Source organism: Lepisma saccharinum, chromosome 4 (assembly GCF_977018435.1).
Source record: "Lepisma saccharinum chromosome 4, izLepSacc3.1, whole genome shotgun sequence".
NCBI classification, from domain to species: Eukaryota; Metazoa; Arthropoda; class Insecta; order Zygentoma; family Lepismatidae; genus Lepisma; species Lepisma saccharinum.
The window spans coordinates 63675226-63695618 of record NC_139232.1 but is presented as its reverse complement, the minus strand read 5'-3'; the positions used below and the strand labels follow the sequence as shown (position 1 = coordinate 63695618).

The following is a 20393-nucleotide window of genomic DNA, read 5'->3' as shown; positions in this document are numbered from 1 at the left end:
AAAACTCTCGCTTAGCTCTGGTTGAACGAAGGAACATTGTGGTTTAAAGAGCAAGATATCTTCGTGCGATCCACAAATTTCGCAACGAAGGGAGGCCTGTTGTTTACATTGATGAAACTTGGATTCATCCTAATTACAAAGTAAAAAAATGTTGGCAGAGTGAAGATGTGTCAGGTGTCTTCACAAACAACAGTCCAGGGCAGAGACTTATCATAAGTCACGCTGGGGGTTCCATGGGGTTTGTTCCAAATGCACTTAATGTATTTCAGGCCAAAACAACTTCTGGTGATTAACATAACGAAATGAATTCCGAGAACTTCGAGAAGTGGTTGGGACAGAAACTTATTCCGAATCTCCCACCTAGATCTGTCATTGTTATGGATAAGGCCTCGTACCACTCAATTCAAACCAATAAAGCCCCGAACACAAAAAGTAAGAAACTAGAGATTCAATAATGGCTATTAAAAAATAACATCACTTTTGATATCGAACAAACAAAGCGAGAATTGTTGCTGAAAGTAAAAAATAATCTTCCCGATCCGGTATATCGAGCTGATACAATTTTGAAAACCCACGGCTACCACGTCCTTCAACTTCCACCACATCACTGCGACTTGAACCCGATCGAGTACATATGGAGCACCATAAAGCGTAGAGTTGCCTCACGAAACGTAATTTCAAATTTGAGAGAAATAAGGGCTCTTACCGAAAGTGCAATTGACAGTGTCAAAGTGCAGGAATGGGAATGTATGTGCCAACATGCCATCCGTTTGGAAAAAGAATATCAGAGGAATGTTGGAATTCTCAAAGATGAAGTTCAAACGTTGATTATAAACCTGGAATCGTGTTCCGAAAGTAGCGATGTAAATAGCGACAGTGACAGCGAAAGTTTGAATTCGAACTTTCCAGGCCAACCCAGGCAAGAACACAAAAGTAAGTTGCTCTTTTTTTTAATATATAGTTTACATAATTTAGAATATTAATTTTATGTGTTTAAATTGTTGATATCCTTCTGCGAGACAGCTGGCATTTTTAACTTTAGTGTCCCCCTCCCTCCTCTCTCTTATGCTATGTTATTTGAATTACCACATCTAGAAACGAAACTTAATATTCGGCATGCATATTTGTTTACTTGCAAACCTTTCACGGTACATGCCCACTTCTAGATTTGGCAACACAGGGGGGGGGGGAGGGGCATGTGTTTCTGCCATCCCTTCCCTTGCCACAGAGTTCCCAAGCTCCCCTCCTAAACATTCGACTCTAGCACCAATTGTTTCTGGCCAGGGTTTCAAATAAGTTGGTGTATCTATAAGAAAGATAAGCTAATCGGGACTGGACCTACATTTTAAAGTGGCACCTGAACCATTATATGCCTCCACTGAGTATTGAACCCGGGATCTATTGATTACAGGACGACGGCTGTACCACTACACCATCGGGAAGGCCCCTCTAAATATTTATGTACACCACTACTTACAGTAATGTTCATAAAATATTTATCAGGAACTTTACTTTTCATCAAATGGACGTACCATCATTCTTTTTGTTATTCAATAAATATTCAATTTTGTTTACTTCTTTGACAAATTTCCTTGCCATGACTGTTGCTTTTACACAAATTTTAGCGGTCTTAACTACACGTAAGCTAGATGATGAATATTTCATCTCTGATTTTATAGCATCTTTTTACTATATATGTAATAACAATATATTTTAGTCAAGATAGAAAGAACAAAATAAGTATTAACGTTGTCTATCCTCCGTTCCTTAGTCTGTGGTTACATACAACAATACTCCATATGCATCGGAGAAATTAAGTACTACTTAATTAACTTTCATATTATTACAAATAATTATATTAAGCCTAACGTATTAAATAGAAACAATTTTATTATTATATTTCTGAGATACTTGGTTTCGGACTGGCTCCAGAAAATTATATATTTCTAAATACGTGCCCAGTGATGTGACGAGTTAGTATGACTCTGTAACTAGCCTTTTTTTATATACTGGAATTATACAAGTATTGGCATAGGTATCGGTGGGTATCTGCAAATGGTGGTATCGTCTCAGCTCTAATAATAAGCCTACCGAAATATGAAGATAAAACTTGGAAAGAACCGCCCATTCAAAAAAGCCAGCTTTTTTGAAAACACTGTTTGTCTAGCTACAAATTTCATACTGTAAATTGTATTTTATGTTTAGAAATGAGTGTTTATTTTTCAGTAGGGAGATAAACTAAAACCATGGAACAGGAAATACTGCAAACTTCTGTATTTCCATTGATTTGAGACACTTCTGTTAAAAAAGCAGAAAAAAGCCATTCTTTTCCGACTACTTCCAACTCTAGTTATAGTTAAAATGTAGAAGTCTTGGTGGCAATATTAGTGGGTGGTATTAATATTGGTATAGGTACTAATGTATTTTCATTGAGATATAAAGTCAGTGACATACACCAAGGTTAGTTCTCTTAACATAATGATTTATTTGTATTCCTTTAATTCTAGGTTTACATGAATTCGATACCTTAAAAAATCCTGAAGTGAACGACTTTCGCTGGAAAATGAGAACTCTCGTGGATGAAATTGCTCAGGACCGCCAGAGCAAAGCATGGCTGGATAAGGTCTATTACCAGTTTCGTCCCCGGCTCGCTCCCACAGCAGAGGTTTCTGAGAGCGTTAGCAGTAGGCTCAGGGATGGAAATTTCGTTCTTTTAACAAAATTTGAAAATAATGAGGTAGGATATATTCCTTTTTTTTACCTTTGGTGTAGACAAAATGTCAGCGATTAACATGCCATTTCTTGGAAAACTTCACACAGTATTTTATTTATCTTTTTTGTTCATTAGTGTACTTCTAAAGGTATTGCATACTTGAATTAGAAAACAATATATCCTTTGTTACTATTATTAACAAACGGCTTTACTTATATCCAGGGGAAATTTTATTGAAAAATTTCAATTTCCTGCTCCTTCTTTTAACACTCATTATTGGAAGGTAAACTGTATAAATTTTTACCTCAGCTAAAAGCCCCGTTGTTAAGAAAGAAAACAGAACTGATTTCATTTCTCTACAACAATTAGTTTTTGTACTTTGTGGCAAGTTTGAAAAGTGCATACATGAAAAGGTCCCATATACAAAGGCTATCTTGATGTGCGAGGCTCTGTCCACTGAATGTTAATAGTCTAATGTCATTTTATATATACTACTTTTGAGCCCAAATCGTGGTCAGTTTTTGTACTCAAATTTAAATCCTTTATTCTCCAGTTTCTTTAGTAATCATTGTATATATTTTATGTAGTTGTTTTAACTTTTGTAGCATTAATTTTGCTCTGTAAAATAGCTGCATTGCAGTAGGCTCATGTTATTATCTTATGTGATATTATGAAAATTTACAGCAAAACTGGAGAAGATTGATATTGTTCCAATTAGAAACTGTATTTTAAAACTTGTAGATATTTTGAATGACTTTAACTTGTTTGTTTCCAAGTACATATCTATTAGTGGGAAACATAATCGGGTCAAAATGGTATCAACTCACCAATGCCATCCCTGATATATATACAGTTTTATAATAATTTAATGCTTTGATTTCAGACAACATTTAGCTTCAATATATCCCATACTATAACACCACAGCAAATGTTGTTAATAATATTAAATAAAAAAGCAATAAATTTGAAGTCCAGAGGAGAGCACCCAACAGATTATGCACTTAAAGTCTGTGGAAGAGAGGAGTTTTTGCTGGGAGAATATCCATTAATTCAGTTCATATACATTCAGGAAACTTTAGCAAATGATGGAATGCCAACTGTTGTCATGGTGTCTGTCGACAGCATACCAAGTAAGTTGATCTAGATTAATTTTGTCTTACGTTGGAAATCTGTTGCAGTAGTTAATCGACTGATTATGTTATCAGGGTGGCTACTCACCAGGAATTCTGCGTGAATTATTGGCTCTGGGAATTGTGTGTGAATTTTTCTCCATAGACGTGAAAAATTGCAACTTTTGTTAATCCATATCCCATTGAATTTATATACATATTTATAAATGCCCTGAGTTAAGTTTTTTCACATTTAGCTTTAATTTTTATCAAGGAGGAAAAGAAAGCAGCAATTTTTCGTAGATTAGTAGCCTATACCCCCTTGTTACGAAACCAAGTGATAGCAGCTGGACGGATACAAAGGTAAGACACAGGCAATGCAACATGGAATGTGCGAACCCTTAATAGAGTAGGAGGATTGAATAACCTGAAACAAATAATGGAGCAATATATGATTGAAGTAATTGCACTACAAGAAATGAGGTGGAAAGAAAGAGGTATCATTGATACGGGAGACCACACAATATTCTATAGTGGACATGGTCAGAATACCTTTGGAACGGGCTTTTTAGTGGCAAAATGAATAAAGCAGATTGTTATAGATTTTGAACCAATCAGTGAACATATATGCAAATTTAGAATAAAAGCAAAACTTTTTAACATCACTCTTATCACTGTGCATTCACCAACTGAGGAAGCAGAAGAAAAGGACAAGGATTACTTTTATGAGCAGCTGGAAAGTACATGTAATAAACAGCCAAGACATGATGTTATAATAATTCTTGAAGATTTCAATGCCAAGATAGGAAAAGAGGATGTGTATAATGCAACTATTGGGACGCATAGCTTACATGTAAACTGTAATGAAAATAGAGAAAAATTAGTAGATTTTGCTAGCAGTAAAAATATGATTGTGAGTAGCATGACATTCCCACACAAAGACATTCATAAAGCTACCTGCCAGTCTCCAGATGGTATGAGAAACAATCAGATGGACCATATATAATAGACAGAAGACATTACAGTGATATATTAGATGTAAGGAGCTATATAGGAGCAGACTTAGTAACCATCAGATATAGACAGAGGATCTCGAACACAAAGAAAGAACAAGGGATTTGACAGACTAAATATAATGTGAAGATGTCGATAAAAAAATCAAGAGAAAAGAAGAGAACATCAAATCAGATTGAAACAAAATTTTGAAAATATACAAAGTCCCGTAACAATAGAAGAATAAAGGGAAACATTCAGAAAACAACAGAAGAACAATAGGATGGGAAAAGAAAACTAAAAGAAAGGACTGAAAGAAACGTAACTAGGAATAAAGTTCACCAAAGGGAGACCAGAGCAAGTGTAGAGAATTGGATAGTGAAAAGAAGAGAAACGAAAAGAGAATGTAAATAAAAAAAATGACAGTGGGAAAAAGAAAACCTAATAGAACTAAAGGAACCATAATAATAAATAAATAAATAATATGTATCAAAGAATAGTAAACTTTAAGAATCTATTTCAACCGCTGAACAAATTTGTGCAGAGACAAAGAAGAAAATCTTATTGGAGATAAAAAGAAAATACTAAGTAGATGGGCAGAATATTTTAAGGAATTATTAGAACGAGACTTGCCGGAACTCAAAGTTGTCAGAAAAGCCATACAAACTTTAATAAAGACAAAGCACCAGAAGTTCAAATTACTGCTAAAATGCTTGAATATGGAAAACTAAAACGGAAGAAACAAATTTTTGAGATTATTAAACATATCTGGAAATATGCTGAAATGCCAAAGGAGTGGACAGTAGCAAAACATGTAAGAATTATAGGGGCATATCTCTCCTTAACATGACATACAAAATCTTTACAAAAATTCTGGCAAGAAAACTAGAACCATACGTAGAAACACTGACAGAGGTCCACCAGTGTGGATTTAGAAGTAATAGATCAACAATAAACCAAATCTTTGTATTAAGAATGATATTAAGAGAAACGTTTTGAACACAATATTAGTTATATGTTGACTTTCAACAAGCATTTGACAGTACACAAAGAGACAAAACTTTACAAGATAATAAAAGATATGGATAAAATTAGAAAAATTAGTAAAATTGACAGAAATTACTTTAAGAAATTCAAAATGCAATATCAGAATTCAAAACCAACTATCTGAAGAAATTCAGATTACAAAAGGACTACGACAAGGGGATAGCTTCTCCACACTGAGCTATATAACATAAGTTTGGAACATGTAATTAGAAAGGGTTGAAATAAATCCTGGAGGAACCAAAAGCACTAGAAGGTGCCCTGAAACAATTACAAGGTGGACACGAGATTGAACTGGAAACCAGGATAAGACAAAATACATGATAACAACAAGAAACAAGATTAGGTATCAAACTATAAGTTAACTTGAAACCCACAGTTAAAAGTTTGAGTGAGTTAGAAATTTTAAATATCTGTGTTCAACAATAACAGATGATACAGTGCGGAAGAAATAAAAGCAAGAATAACAGCAGGCAACAGATGCTACCATGCATTTGGAAATATTTTAAAATCCTCACAAGTGAACCGAGAACTGAAACTAAGTCTGTATAGAACTGTAGTGAGACCAACACTGATGTATGGGTCGGAAACCTGGTGTCTCACAAAAAGGAAGAAGAAAAACTAGATATAGGACAGAGGAAGATTTTACAGGAGATATATGGACCAATCAATGAACATGGCATCTGGAGAATTAAGACAAACTAAGAACTACATATACTACACAGAACCCAAATATAACAAGTAAAATAAGAGCCAAACGCCTCAGTTGGCCGGGGCACGTAGGAAGGAAGCAACCAGACAGAGCAGTATATAAGATCTACCAAGGGAAACAAGAAGGCAAGAGGAGTGTTGGAAGACTCAGAAAGAGATGGCTCGACCAGGAGGAAGAAGAGGTCAAATGAATGAACATAAGAGGGTGGAGAACTAGAGCGAAGAATGGAGACGAGTGGGCAGCTATTACCAAGGAGGCCAAGGCCCTGCATGAACTGTAGAGCCCTGGAGTAAGTAACTATGTTGTTGTTGTTCAGTCAGTTTCTACCGTGACTATGGATAGCTACTCTATAAGGTGTATATTATACTCAGAGTTTCCCCTGCTGGAAATCTGGAAAAGTTAACAGAATCAATCATCATGAAAAAGTTGGGTAATTTTGAAAGTACATCCAAGAACCAGGAGAAATTTATGAAAATCAGGTGTTCATTTGTAATTATCAGGAACTGTGTTCTTCTTGAATCATTCTTTTGATGGGAGATATTCTGTATACAAATATTTCTATGTAGTTTGTTTATTTTGAACAACGTTTATACATTTCGTTCTCTTCAATAGCAAGTTATTATTATGTTAAAGCATCACAGAAGATAGTCTGGAAATTTATTTTAATATTTCAGAACATAGTCTGGAAATTTATTTTAATATTTCAGAACATAGTCTGGAAATTTATTTTAATATTTCAGAACATAGTCTGGAAATTTATTTTAATATTTCAAAACATAGTCTGGAAATTATTTTTATATTTCAGAACATAGTCTGGACATTTATTTTAATATTTCATTTGGAATAAACTTTGATCAGGGAATTTGTGTTACTAAAGTGAGTTGGAACCCTGATACTCTTTTGCAGACTTTTTGCAAACACTGCAAGGCTTTTATTAATGTCAATATGTCTTTTTGTTAGTATCAGGTGTCAAAAGTCCGCTTGTCTTGGTGAAAATCTTAAACATGAAAGTAACTACATAGCAAAAAGTGTTTTATGTTCATTGTGGATCTTTCCGTGTTTCAGTTGAATCAGACAACGTGTATGAGAATCCTGAAGATGTGGAGATGAAACGTACTCGATCTTCCTTTTCTACCCAAACTCTGAGGAAGAAGGGGAAATACACATATTCATGGACGATCGAAGAGAAGTTCTCTTTTCAAGTGAATGCTGTATCCAAGCTTAATTGTGAATCTGACCAAGGAGTTGAGGTTAATGTGATGAATATTAAATAAAAGGGTTGCTAGACATACGAGGTCTGACAATTAAGTTCGCGAACTTATCCTAGAAAATATGCTACATACCTTATTGCTGAATAGTGCTGTGGTCACATTCAAAGTACTCCCCTTTGAAGCTGTACACCGATTCCAGTGCCTACCCGACCCTTCGAAGCAATTTTGGAACTCTGTTTCAGTAATGGCTTTCAGAGCTGGCATCGTATTAGCCTTAATGTCCTCAAGTCATCAAAATGTCTTCCTTTCAAAACTTGTTTGATCTTCAGGTAAAGAAAGAAATCTTGGGGGGAAAAGTCAGGTGAGTGTGGTGGGTAGTCTACCAAAGTTATTTGTTTCCTGGTCAAGAATATCCCAAACAGACAGTGCTGTGTGTGCAGGTACATTGTCGTGATGTACGAGCCATGAGTTGTTGGTGAAAAGTTTCGGTCGTTTGCATCTCACTTTTTCACGCAACCTTCAGTTAAAATTTCCCTATCAGTGTTCACTTAGTCTGCTATGGATCCCATGGTCAGTCACCGATTTGCATGCATAATTTGATGAATTTTGGCAATGTTTTAGTCCGTTCGGCTTGTTATTGACCGCCATTCCCTTTCTTCATCAGTCACTTGTAAAACGCTCTGTGGGTGCTGTGAACTCCAAATTAAATCCACAACTCCAGGGGAAGCCCTGTATATGATAGGAATCCCTAAAAACTAAGCGTTTTGCCTCGTAAGATGGGTATATTAAATTGGAGCAAGTACATTCACGAATATTACCAATTTAATTTAAACACTGAAACCGCATCCAATTATTCGCTGAGTTTCAGAGCCACCCACCTGATTGGTAGCGCTGTTTGCGATGACGTTAGAACTACAGTGACCAAATAAGACAAGACAGATCAAACTAAAGTAAAAATAATCCTGCAACAATGACTTCCCAATTATTTATGAGTTAATTGACACTTATCATCCCAGAGCGACTAGTGCGAATTGTACCCCCCCCCCTTTCTGAAAAGGAACACTGTCATTAATACATACATAACAATACATTTAACACTGGGATTTCTTTGTGGTGAAATGTTAACGCTACGAAGTACAATTAATATATATTTATTTTGATAAACACAGACAAAGATTTATCCAACTGATCAAGCGTTTTTTTTTTTTATATACTCAATTATTAACGCCAAAGTTGCATGCCATATTATCCAAGTAGCATTTTGTGTCCGTTGACTCCGATAAACAAACAGTGCAGTTATTTATAGAACTCAGCTGTTCAAGCTAACATGACGTGACGTCATCCCCAACTAGAATCTATTCGACGAATTACTGGTGTTCACTTGTGAAATTACAATGTAAACACCCCTAAAACAAGCAGTTTGTAGGTGACTTGTATTATCAAGAGTTTATCTTTCAATAAAAATTTGAACGATTACGGTAACAACTTGGCAACATACAAGTCAATCATTCACTCTATGTGAGGCAGTTACGTATTACCATACGTCACCTACCCGATGCTTAAACATAAAACATTACCCAAACCACATGTTCAAAGGAAGTTCCGAATACACAGAATAAGAGCATCAAAGAATATTTACAATAATTGATATATACATTACAGTTTCTTGACCGATTGTTTATACTCGCCAAGATGGCTACCTGACGCTCTCCCTTCCCGCCTAAATTAACGATGCGCCGCGTCGACGAAAATGGCCAAATTCGATGCACACGAAAGCTAGCTTTTATAATTAGATGCAAATAGATTCCGCTGTACCACGAAATATCCTGCAGTCTTCCGATGACACTTAGATAAGTAAAGATACTGTACTTACGACCATCCGGCTACCTCATAACGCAGCTCACAATCGTCAAAGAAAATTTCAATTATCTGTCCACACTATATATTGCGCGCATAGATTTTTGGCAAAACATGTTACACAGTCCTTTGTGTTTCATTGGATCCAATCAAATTCTATCGCAATCCTTTGTGCGTTGGGATGATCACCGATGTCTTTGATCGGCGTAAACTCAAACGACCTTCATGTTTCCTTCCTCTCCAACCAGTCCCTGAATCGCTCCTTTGACCTGCTCATCAGAAAGCGAATCCGTTCTTCGGTTCCTTGATGAGGTTCAATCTTCCGTGCACCGTTGCATCCATAACCCAATTTAAGTTGTGTCTTCTTCACAAAACAAATTATTAAACCATGGCTTTGCTTTCATGATAAATCATTTACATAAATTAAAGAGAAAACAGTCATTGATTTGTATGCAAACACCAGGTCGGCTGAGAACACGTATTGTTTACGAACTGTTCAAATGATCAGCTGATTCATCCGTCCTGTACACTGCTGTCACCAGGTGTACAAACATTGATCTGAATCGCCCACAAATATCTATAACGAGGGTGGCGAGGCATTTAACATAAAATTTACTCATTGTATACATGAATTAACATGTTGGACCGAATGATTACATTAAAAAAAAACTCCTATGACCACATACGTCATAGTTGGCGCCCAACAAGAGGCTGAACCCAAAAATACACATCTACCAGTACAATTCTACTCTAGATAATACAGATCACTCATATTACAAGACTATAAAGAAACAAAAAACCATTACATACATATGAAATTAACAATTATGAATCATCACCAATTATATACAACATTTTATCTTTATCTTTCACTGCTTGGTGATAACAAGAATCTTCCCAGAGAGACAAATGTCCAAATCGCACCAGTCACCCTGTGCTTGAACACTTCAGCTAGTGCTGACTCCTGATTAAAACCCACAATTGCATGCTATCCAGGCGAAAGGTTATGCCCACTTGATCACGCAACTGCAAAAGTCAACCCGACATATTGCCTCCGAAACTCAGCGTCATAAAGGATAGATCAATTTATTTTGCACGAGACTTAAAGATTTGGCCTGATGTCTTTAATGATGTCAATACCCATGGCCTTCATATTTGTACAAAACACCATCAGTGTTCTCTTTATACTGTAATGGAAGGAACTTCCACCCGTTACCCAGCACGCGCCAGAGCAAAAACAGTTTTGAGTTTGTCAACAATTTCCTTAAATATGCATTCCAGCATCAGTCTAGAAATGAAGATTGACATAAAAGCAAGAACCAACATGGAACATATGCAATCAAGAATCGGAAAGGAAGGGAGGAGCACTTATGTTCCGGTCCGCCGCGAAATTGCACCGACTTGGCAAACTTGCCCGCCGCAGGCGCTAACTCACTTGACACACAAGAAATTAATCTCCCTAAGCTTAACGACCCTCAACTTCATTTCGAACCCTGACATTGGGATTTTCTTGTCCATTGGAATTCAACAGTTTCAGTAACATTTCTTCTACCCCATCCAGATTCATATCTAGTACTTTATTTACCCAAAATTTTAATTTGTCAATGGAACACTTCCATAATTTACAATTCTCAATTGATTGATTATCAAACCTTTCCCCAGACACGCAATCAATTAACGACAATGTTGAATTATTGTTATTTTTCACACACAGGTAAGGTCCAACAAAGAGTTCACAATACTTTTTTATTATTCTATCTTTCAGACCACCTGGGTTTTGGTTCTTAATAAAGACCAAATTACCCACTTCGACGGCAGGATTAGACATCTTTTCGGCATTGAGCCTTTTTAGTCTTTCGTGCCTTTTACTAAAACTGTTGAGATTTGACATCACCAGCTTACCATCCCATGTGACGTTATTTTCCCCGTCCCCAAGCGGAATATCCGTCAGTCTTCTTGACATATTTAACCTAAGCTCCGAGGGAGAGTATCCCGTCTGAGTCGCAATAGAACCATTTAAAAGGTATAACGCCTCTGCTATGTGTTCCGGCCATTTGTTATGATTAGAACAACACAGCACCCTCATCAATCGATTTAACTCTGAGTGATAGCGCTCGACCAGGTTCGAGCTAGGATGGTATACCGGAGTATACACCAGTTGGATACCCCATGTTTTCATAGCCTCTTCAAAAAATTTTGACTTAAATTGTGGTCCGTTGTCAGAAACTATCTGTTTCGGGACACCTAAGTGCACAAAATAAATCTGAGTCAACTTATTTACTATCGTCTTGGCATTACTATTAACAATGGGATAGGCAACCATATACCTGGATGCAGCATCTAAAACCGTAAATAGGAACCTTTCCCACTTCGGACCCAACGTGAACGGACCTTGGAGGTCAATGAACAGTAATTGCCCAGGTTTGTTCATGACGTGAGATTTTGCAACGAATTTTGCCGGATGTTTATTCGGTTTGGTGCGCTGACAGAGCTCGCAATTTTTTACGTAAGACTTTACATCCGTCTGCATCCTTTTCCAATAAAATACTTGGTAAACTTGAGATAAAGTTTTCGCGACACCGAAATGTCCCATATCATCATGACATGCCCTTAACACTTTTCCAATTAACTTGTCAGGAATACAGATCCTACAGCGAGAATCTGTATGGAAATGTTTAATATACAATACATCGTTATACAAACTATACGTTTGGTTCCAAGTTCTAGATCGAGGATTGACATTCAGCATCGTGCCCCTTAAATGATCTATGATTTGTTTCAAATTAGTATCCTGACTCTGGAACAAAATCAATTCCTCCCTAGTGACTATTTCCTTTACTAACTGTGAGACAGCAGAAATATTAACTAAAAATTGTTCATCCAACACATCGGGAAAATTCCTGCTCAGTGTATCAGCCAAAACATTGTCAGCTCCTTTACAATACTGTACCACAAAAGTATATTGTTGCATTTGGATGAACCATCTAGTAAGTCGAGCATTCCAAGAATGGGCCGACTCTAGCCACGTAAGCGATTTGTGGTCAGACACGACTACAAACCGTCTACCTTTGAGAAAGGTGGAAAATTTCCCTATAGTAAACAGGATGGCTAAAACCTCAATTTCAGTCGAGGTGTAAGACTTTTCATATGATCTGAGCAGTCTACTAACAAATCCTAAAGGTTTCATGTTTCCCTCTACGATTTGAAAACAATAACCCCCTATTCCCACAAGAGATGCATCCGTTTGAATATAAAACGTTGCTTCAAAATTCGGAAAATTCAGTGTCACCTCTTGGACTACCAGGGACTTTAGTCGCTTAAACGCTTCATCTGCTTCCTTGGACCAACGCCATTTGGTCTTCAATTTCAACAATTCATATAAAGGATTCGCAATGATGGCATAATTGTGTATATATTTAGTCAACCAATTGAAACTGCCTAGAATTTTTTGTAGTTGTTTCAAATTTTCTGGTTTACGTAAGTTGACTATTGAGTCCACGTAAGCTGGATCTTTGGTGATACCCTGCGTGGAGACGATATGTCCCAGAAATTTAAACTCTTTAACCGCGAATTTGCATTTTTCCAACTTCAATGTGAAACCTGCACAGCTTAGCCTTTCCAACACCAAAGCTACGTGCTTTAGATGTGACTCGAAGTCCCTAGACTTGATGATTATATCATCCACGTATACAACCACAAAGTCTAAGAACGAACCGAGCACTCTGTTTATCACGTCAACAAATACCGCTGTGCCGTTCACCGAGCCAAACACCACCCGCCTGAATTGATACAAAATACCCTCGAATGCAAAAGCAGTGTACCTGCGACTGTCCTCATGTAAAGGTACCTGCCAATAGGCATTTCCCAAATCAAGTGAAGTAAAAAATTTACAGTCTAAAAAAGAAGTCAATAGATCATCAATTTTCATTGGAGTCAGTTGCATCGGTTTAACATGCTGGTTGACTTTCTTTAGATCGACGCACAGGCGAATTTCCCCATTAGATTTCGGAACAACTAACAACGGCGAACGGTATTCAGAGTCTGAGAGTTCTATTACCCCCCATGTCAACATTCGATTTAATTGTTCCCTCACCTTATCCCTGTATGCATAGGGAATAGGGTAGTTCTTTGCAACGATCGGAACCTTCGTGTCAAGTTCCATGCGATGGACATATTCTTTACACAACCCTGGCTTGTCCGAAAAGGTCTGTTCAAACGAGGTTAGCATCCCCAAAAACCTTGAATTTAAATCCCCATCTAGATTTAGAGAACCTTTTAATTTGTCTATCCAATCTAAGGGTTGATTTTCTAATCCGGGTGAATTCAAAGATACGTTGGATATTGGCACCTCCGATTCCAGAGTGTCGACTTCTTTAAGAGGAGTAAACTTTAAAAGAGCCCTACCACTGGGTGTTCTATAGAAAAAGGCCTCCTCGTCAAAATTGAGTTCCCCGTGAATCCCATATATGACATCTAATCCTAATAACACAGGAATATTTAAATTTTTCACTACGATAAAACGCACATAGAAATCATAGCCCCCCAAATTGATCATTACCTTCGCAATTCCCTCTACTGATTTTGCTTTTGAGCCGGAATAATCAATCAATTTTATGCCGGAAGCAGGTTCCAACCTTGGCCTAGAGATTAATGATGAGATGGATTTCCAGACGCTCATTCCCAATAGGCTCGCCTCAGCGCCACTGTCGCAGAGGGCAACAAATGGTTTACCTAAAATAGCAATTTGAATCAAAGCAGAAGCGCACCGTTTAGAATCAATATTTACAGGTACAAATAAATTCTTCGAATCATCAAAATCACTTCCTTCCCCGATATCATTAATATTTACATACATAATGGCAGGATGTTCTACCTTACTCTCACCCCCCGCCCGTAGGTCAGAGCTTCCCTTCGGTTTTCCGAATTAGGTCGTTGCATGGACGGTTCGTCAACCGCATGAATCTCGGCCTCAACCACAATCTGCGAATTTGGTTCAGTAGCCCTTGGCTGCGATTTTCCTAAGACTCCTTTTCCCCTAAGAAAATTGAGCACACACACCATACCTTCCCTATTCCAGTGTACACGATCCATTTTTCCCCGTGAAGGATTACCTAAGAAGTCTTCAAACAAATTTACTCGTATATCACCCTGACTGCTGAAGAACAGCGAAGAGATGTCATGTACCTTGACATTTCTATCATTGTGAAGTGAAACTATGAACTCATTGATCCCTTTCCATTTCCTCCAAACATATGAATTTTCATTACGCATAATGCGTGCTAAGGGAGGTAGGGTCAACCAATTAATTTCTTTTGTTCTGTGCGATAACAGTTCCAACGTTTCTAACATGTTGCGCTTAACAACTTCTTCAGATTGGAAGTTAAGGATGTCATTCGTGCCAATCATGAGAATTACCGAATCGGTCAACTTTGAACACGATCTTAATCTACTGTTCAGCTGCTCCGTGGTTTGCCCACTCACCGACAGTCCTATACCCCGATTACCTTGCTCATCAACATTGAGTTGACCGTTACAAAACTTCTGAGCAAGCCTAAGCAACATGCTATCGCCGATCAACTGTTTCCCTTCCAATAATGGTTCACAAGTATTTGACATCTTAGTTACATCCTTTCGACCTTGCTGTACTACAGAGGCAATCCCTTTACCAGGAGGATTATTCCCAAGCGAGCTCACATCACCTCCTTCGATGCGAGTCGATCTCCGTTTCCCGACGAGGAATCCTCTACAAAATCTCTGTTATTATGCCATCGCCGTTTCGACTTAGGACTCGAACGAGTGCCCTTCCCACCATTCATAGAGGGAGTTGTCAATGTGGGAATACACGACTTGTCTTGGATCTCTGAATCCTGCGAAGCAATCATAACTTTGTTAATCCCAGCCTTAAAACTCTTGCCCCTCAGAGGAGGAGCTAGGTCTCGCTTGACAACTGCCTCTTTCAGCGACTCAAAATTTTCTATTGCGTGAGTTGCCTCAGCGAAAGACGAAATGTCCTGCATCACCAAATGTTCTCTTAATTTGTATGGTAAGAGAATACCCAGCTGAGCTACAATATGCGATTCTTCAGCTTTGGGTTGGATGGTGCGAAGCAACTTAAAGTTCTTAGAGAAGAACTGTAACACGCTTTCCTCAGATGTTTTTTGATAAGGCGAATTTAATACTTTTGCCAGGCAGGTGCTACGCCACCTTGAGCTTTCATAATGATTGATGAATTCGGATTTGAACAAATCATATGAGACCAACCGAGCCTTTCTTTCGGAAAACCAGATCTTCGCACTCTCAGTCAAGAGTTTTGGCACATATTTAATGTATTGAACCTGATCGATACCATACAACTCCAGAAGTTCCTCCACTTTTTCGAGGAATTCAGTGGGTGTTACATTTGTAATCAGACCATTAAACTTTGGGAACTTCAACAAATCTTGAGGCTTTATACTGAACAACTTCGTATGAGCCAAGCTCCAATTCCCCTTAAGATCAGATTGTTCCCCGTTTCCCAGGCCAGCATCCTTCAGAGCTTCAACCCTTTCTAAAGACCTACACGGTTTAACCCTTCTATGTCTGGTCTTTAGATAACTTTTCCCTTTCAACGCAGTAGGTCCCTTACCAGGTCTTTCAGTTTCCGTAGAAGACTCTGCACTTGAAACACAGTGGCAAACAAACCGTTTTGATTCTATGACTGTCCGACCATCGGCAGCGTCAGAATTATCCGTAGAGGTGGCCTTATCCTCACGACCCACCCCAGTGTCCCCAGAGACCAAGTGACCAACATCTTTACTCTTAACTGGTTTACCTCGATTAACTTGCAAACGATCAACTTTACATGTACCTTCTCGGCCCCAGCTATCCAAAACCTTGCTAACTCTACCCATCGAGTCCTCAAATGACCTGTGTCACCATAACTTCTGCAGGCACGGTGTTAACAACCCGAGCTTCATTAGCTTGATCCTGAGAAGAAATATTTTTCAACTGCTGAGAAGGTGAAGAAACTTCCTTCTTTACTACTACCACCTCACTATCACTAACAGATTTTGCTAATTGAGGACGTTTTGGAATTTGACTCTTCTCTATATCCCTACCTGCCAACTTATCCAACACCCTTTCTACTATTTGCCCTTCCAAGGATTTGAAACGATTTTCATTAAGAATTTCCATCTGGTCCAAGGATTTTTGCACACCCTGTACTTCAACATCCAATTTACTTGCCAGATCATCACATTTCTTATCAAGCCCCTCTGCCCTGGTTATGCATTCAATTCTATATTGTGATAACGTAAGCGTAAGTTCTTTGATGCCCTCGCAATTCCTGACCAGGTTTTGCTGCAAATTTGATATACATTTGTTTGTATCATTTAGGTCAGCCCTAAGGTTACCCACCAACCTACTGGAGTGCTCAGTTAATTCAGACTTTAGTTTCTGACTGCTTTCCCGAAGTTCCTGCTTGAGCAACTCCGTGCTCTCTTTGGACGCCTGACTACTTTCCCGAAGTTCCTGCTTGAGCAACTCCATGCTCTCTTTGGACGCCTGACTACTTTCCCGAAGTTCCTGCTTGAGCAACTCCGTGCTCTCTTTGGACGCCTGACTGCTTTCCTTAATGAAGGAAAGTAAGGTGTCCAACGACACAGGCTCATTTTCGGTACCCATTTCCTTCTTCTTTTTTTTTTTTTCAAACTAAAATTGTAACAAATGAATTTAATCAATGCCCTACAAAATTTAGTAACTGCAGTTACACTGCCACTGACGTCTCGTAATCTACTAAAACGCTCTGTGGGTGCTGTGAACTCCAAATTAAATCCACAACTCCAGGGGAAGCCCTGTATATGATAGGAATCCCTAAAAACTAAGCGTTTTGCCTCGTAAGATGGGTATATTAAATTGGAGCAAGTACATTCACGAATATTACCAATTTAATTTAAACACTGAAACCGCATCCAATTATTCGCTGAGTTTCAGAGCCACCCACCTGATTGGTAGCGCTGTTTGCGATGACGTTAGAACTACAGTGACCAAATAAGACAAGACAGATCAAACTAAAGTAAAAATAATCCTGCAACAATGACTTCCCAATTATTTATGAGTTAATTGACACTTATCATCCCAGAGCGACTAGTGCGAATTGTACCCCCCCCCCCTTTCTGAAAGGAACACTGTCATTAATACATACATAACAATACATTTAACACTGGGATTTCTTTGTGGTGAAATGTTAACGCTACGAAGTACAATTAATATATATTTATTTTGATAAACACAGACAAAGATTTATCCAACTGATCAAGCATTTTTTTTATTTTTTTTATACTCAATTATTAACGCCAAAGTTGCATGCCATATTATCCAAGTAGCATTTTGTGTCCGTTGACTCTGATAAACAAACAGTGCAGTTATTTATAGAACTCAGCTGTTCAAGCTAACATGACGTGACGTCATCCCCAACTAGAATCTATTCGACGAATTACTGGTGTTCACTTGTGAAATTACAATGTAAACACCCCTAAAACAAGCAGTTTGTAGGTGACTTGTATTATCAAGAGTTTATCTTTCAATAAAAATTTGAACGATTACGGTAACAACTTGGCAACATACAAGTCAATCATTCACTCTATGTGAGGCAGTTACGTATTACCATACGTCACCTACCCGATGCTTAAACATAAAACATTACCCAAACCACATGTTCAAAGGAAGTTCCGAATACACAGAATAAGAGCATCAAAGAATATTTACAATAATTGATATATACATTACAGTTTCTTGACCGATTGTTTATACTCGCCAAGATGGCTACCTGACGCTCTCCCTTCCCGCCTAAATTAACGATGCGCCGCGTCGACGAAAATGGCCAAATTCGATGCACACGAAAGCTAGCTTTTATAATTAGATGCAAATAGATTCCGCTGTACCACGAAATATCCTGCAGTCTTCCGATGACACTTAGATAAGTAAAGATACTGTACTTACGACCATCCGGCTACCTCATAACGCAGCTCACAATCGTCAAAGAAAATTTCAATTATCTGTCCACACTATATATTGCGCGCATAGATTTTTGGCAAAACATGTTACACAGTCCTTTGTGTTTCATTGGATCCAATCAAATTCTATCGCAATCCTTTGTGCGTTGGGATGATCACCGATGTCTTTGATCGGCGTAAACTCAAACGACCTTCATGTTTCCTTCCTCTCCAACCAGTCCCTGAATCGCTCCTTTGACCTGCTCATCAGAAAGCGAATCCGTTCTTCGGTTCCTTGATGAGGTTCAATCTTCCGTGCACCGTTGCATCCATAACCCAATTTAAGTTGTGTCTTCTTCACAAAACAAATTATTAAACCATGGCTTTGCTTTCATGATAAATCATTTACATAAATTAAAGAGAAAACAGTCATTGATTTGTATGCAAACACCAGGTCGGCTGAGAACACGTATTGTTTACGAACTGTTCAAATGATCAGCTGATTCATCCGTCCTGTACACTGCTGTCACCAGGTGTACAAACATTGATCTGAATCGCCCACAAATATCTATAACGAGGGTGGCGAGGCATTTAACATAAAATTTACTCATTGTATACATGAATTAACATGTTGGACCGAATGATTACATTAAAAAAAAACTCCTATGACCACATACGTCATACTTGTTTCCTCCCCTCAGAAAAGCATTTAATCCATTTGTACAATGCTGTTTTCTTCATGGCATTCTCACCGTACACCAGCACTAACATTTCCCATATTTCACTCCCACTCTTGCCCAGTTTCACCAGAAATTTGATGTTTGTACATTGCTCTAATTCCAGCTCAGCCATTTTCACGACAGCGCACACACACACACACACACAAATAACAATGCACACCACTCAGTACAAATCTGCCACGCATCAACGTGAACGTTGCTGTGAGATACTGAAATACCAAGGTTACAAAATCTTAGAGCTGCTTGTATAGTGCTGCCTTCAGTTCTAAACGGTGGCGAGTTCGTGAACTTAATTGTCAGACCTCGTACATACACAAGTGGTAAAGCCCCCCCCCCCCCTAAGGTTCGATTCTTGGTGGAGACATAATGCACCATGATTCTGATCCTGCTTTAAACCGTAGGTCCAACACCAATTAGCATAAAGTAAACCTAGAACAAACAAACAAAAAAAACATACGAGAATATAAATTGGTTGACAGCAACATCCACATGTGTATAGTATGGACATTGAAGTTTTCATTTAGTATAGTTTATTGTTCAGTATAGTCTGCAACAAATTTAGGGATAAGCAATTTTTCCCTATGGTGTACTATAAACTGAACAACATGTTATATCAAATAAAAAGTGCAATATTTTTTTAGTTTTTGTTGTTCCTGTTATTTTGGAACATTTACATCATTTAAGTACATTTTACTGTTTAGTATTAGGTGAATATTTTCTTGTTACCTATCAGTGATATGCATCTACATGCATTGTAAAGATTAACAAGCTTTATCTTTGCATTTCATTTTTTGAAGTGTGAAGTGTCTGGTGTTCTCAATTATGAACAATTTTCTGCTAAGCATCGTGACTGTTGCCAGGTGCCCCAGGTTCAAATCCAGCCTGGGCATTCTATGTGAATATCCCTTCATTAATTTCATCATAATATCAATTGTAGTCATCTTCGCGATTAGCCAAAAGTATCAGAAAAGCAAAGTAAAATAAAACATATCTTGTGACTGATGAGCAAATGTGTTACTTTTGTCTGAATATTGCAATGCGT

General features: G+C 38.0%; 1 protein-coding gene across 2 annotated transcripts in view; it reads left to right on the top strand.

Moving 5' to 3' along the window:
- Pi3K92E (phosphatidylinositol 3-kinase 92E) overlaps positions 1 to 20393 on the top strand; it is a 122918-nt gene that overhangs the window by 62074 nt on the left and 40451 nt on the right. For both annotated transcript variants that reach the window (XM_083120630.1, XM_083120629.1), the window contains exons 4-6: positions 2508 to 2737; positions 3597 to 3843; positions 7637 to 7821. In XM_083120630.1, coding sequence (XP_082976756.1) covers positions 2508 to 2737; positions 3597 to 3843; positions 7637 to 7821 — 662 coding nt within the window. The remainder of the gene's footprint in view (positions 1 to 2507; positions 2738 to 3596; positions 3844 to 7636; positions 7822 to 20393) is intronic.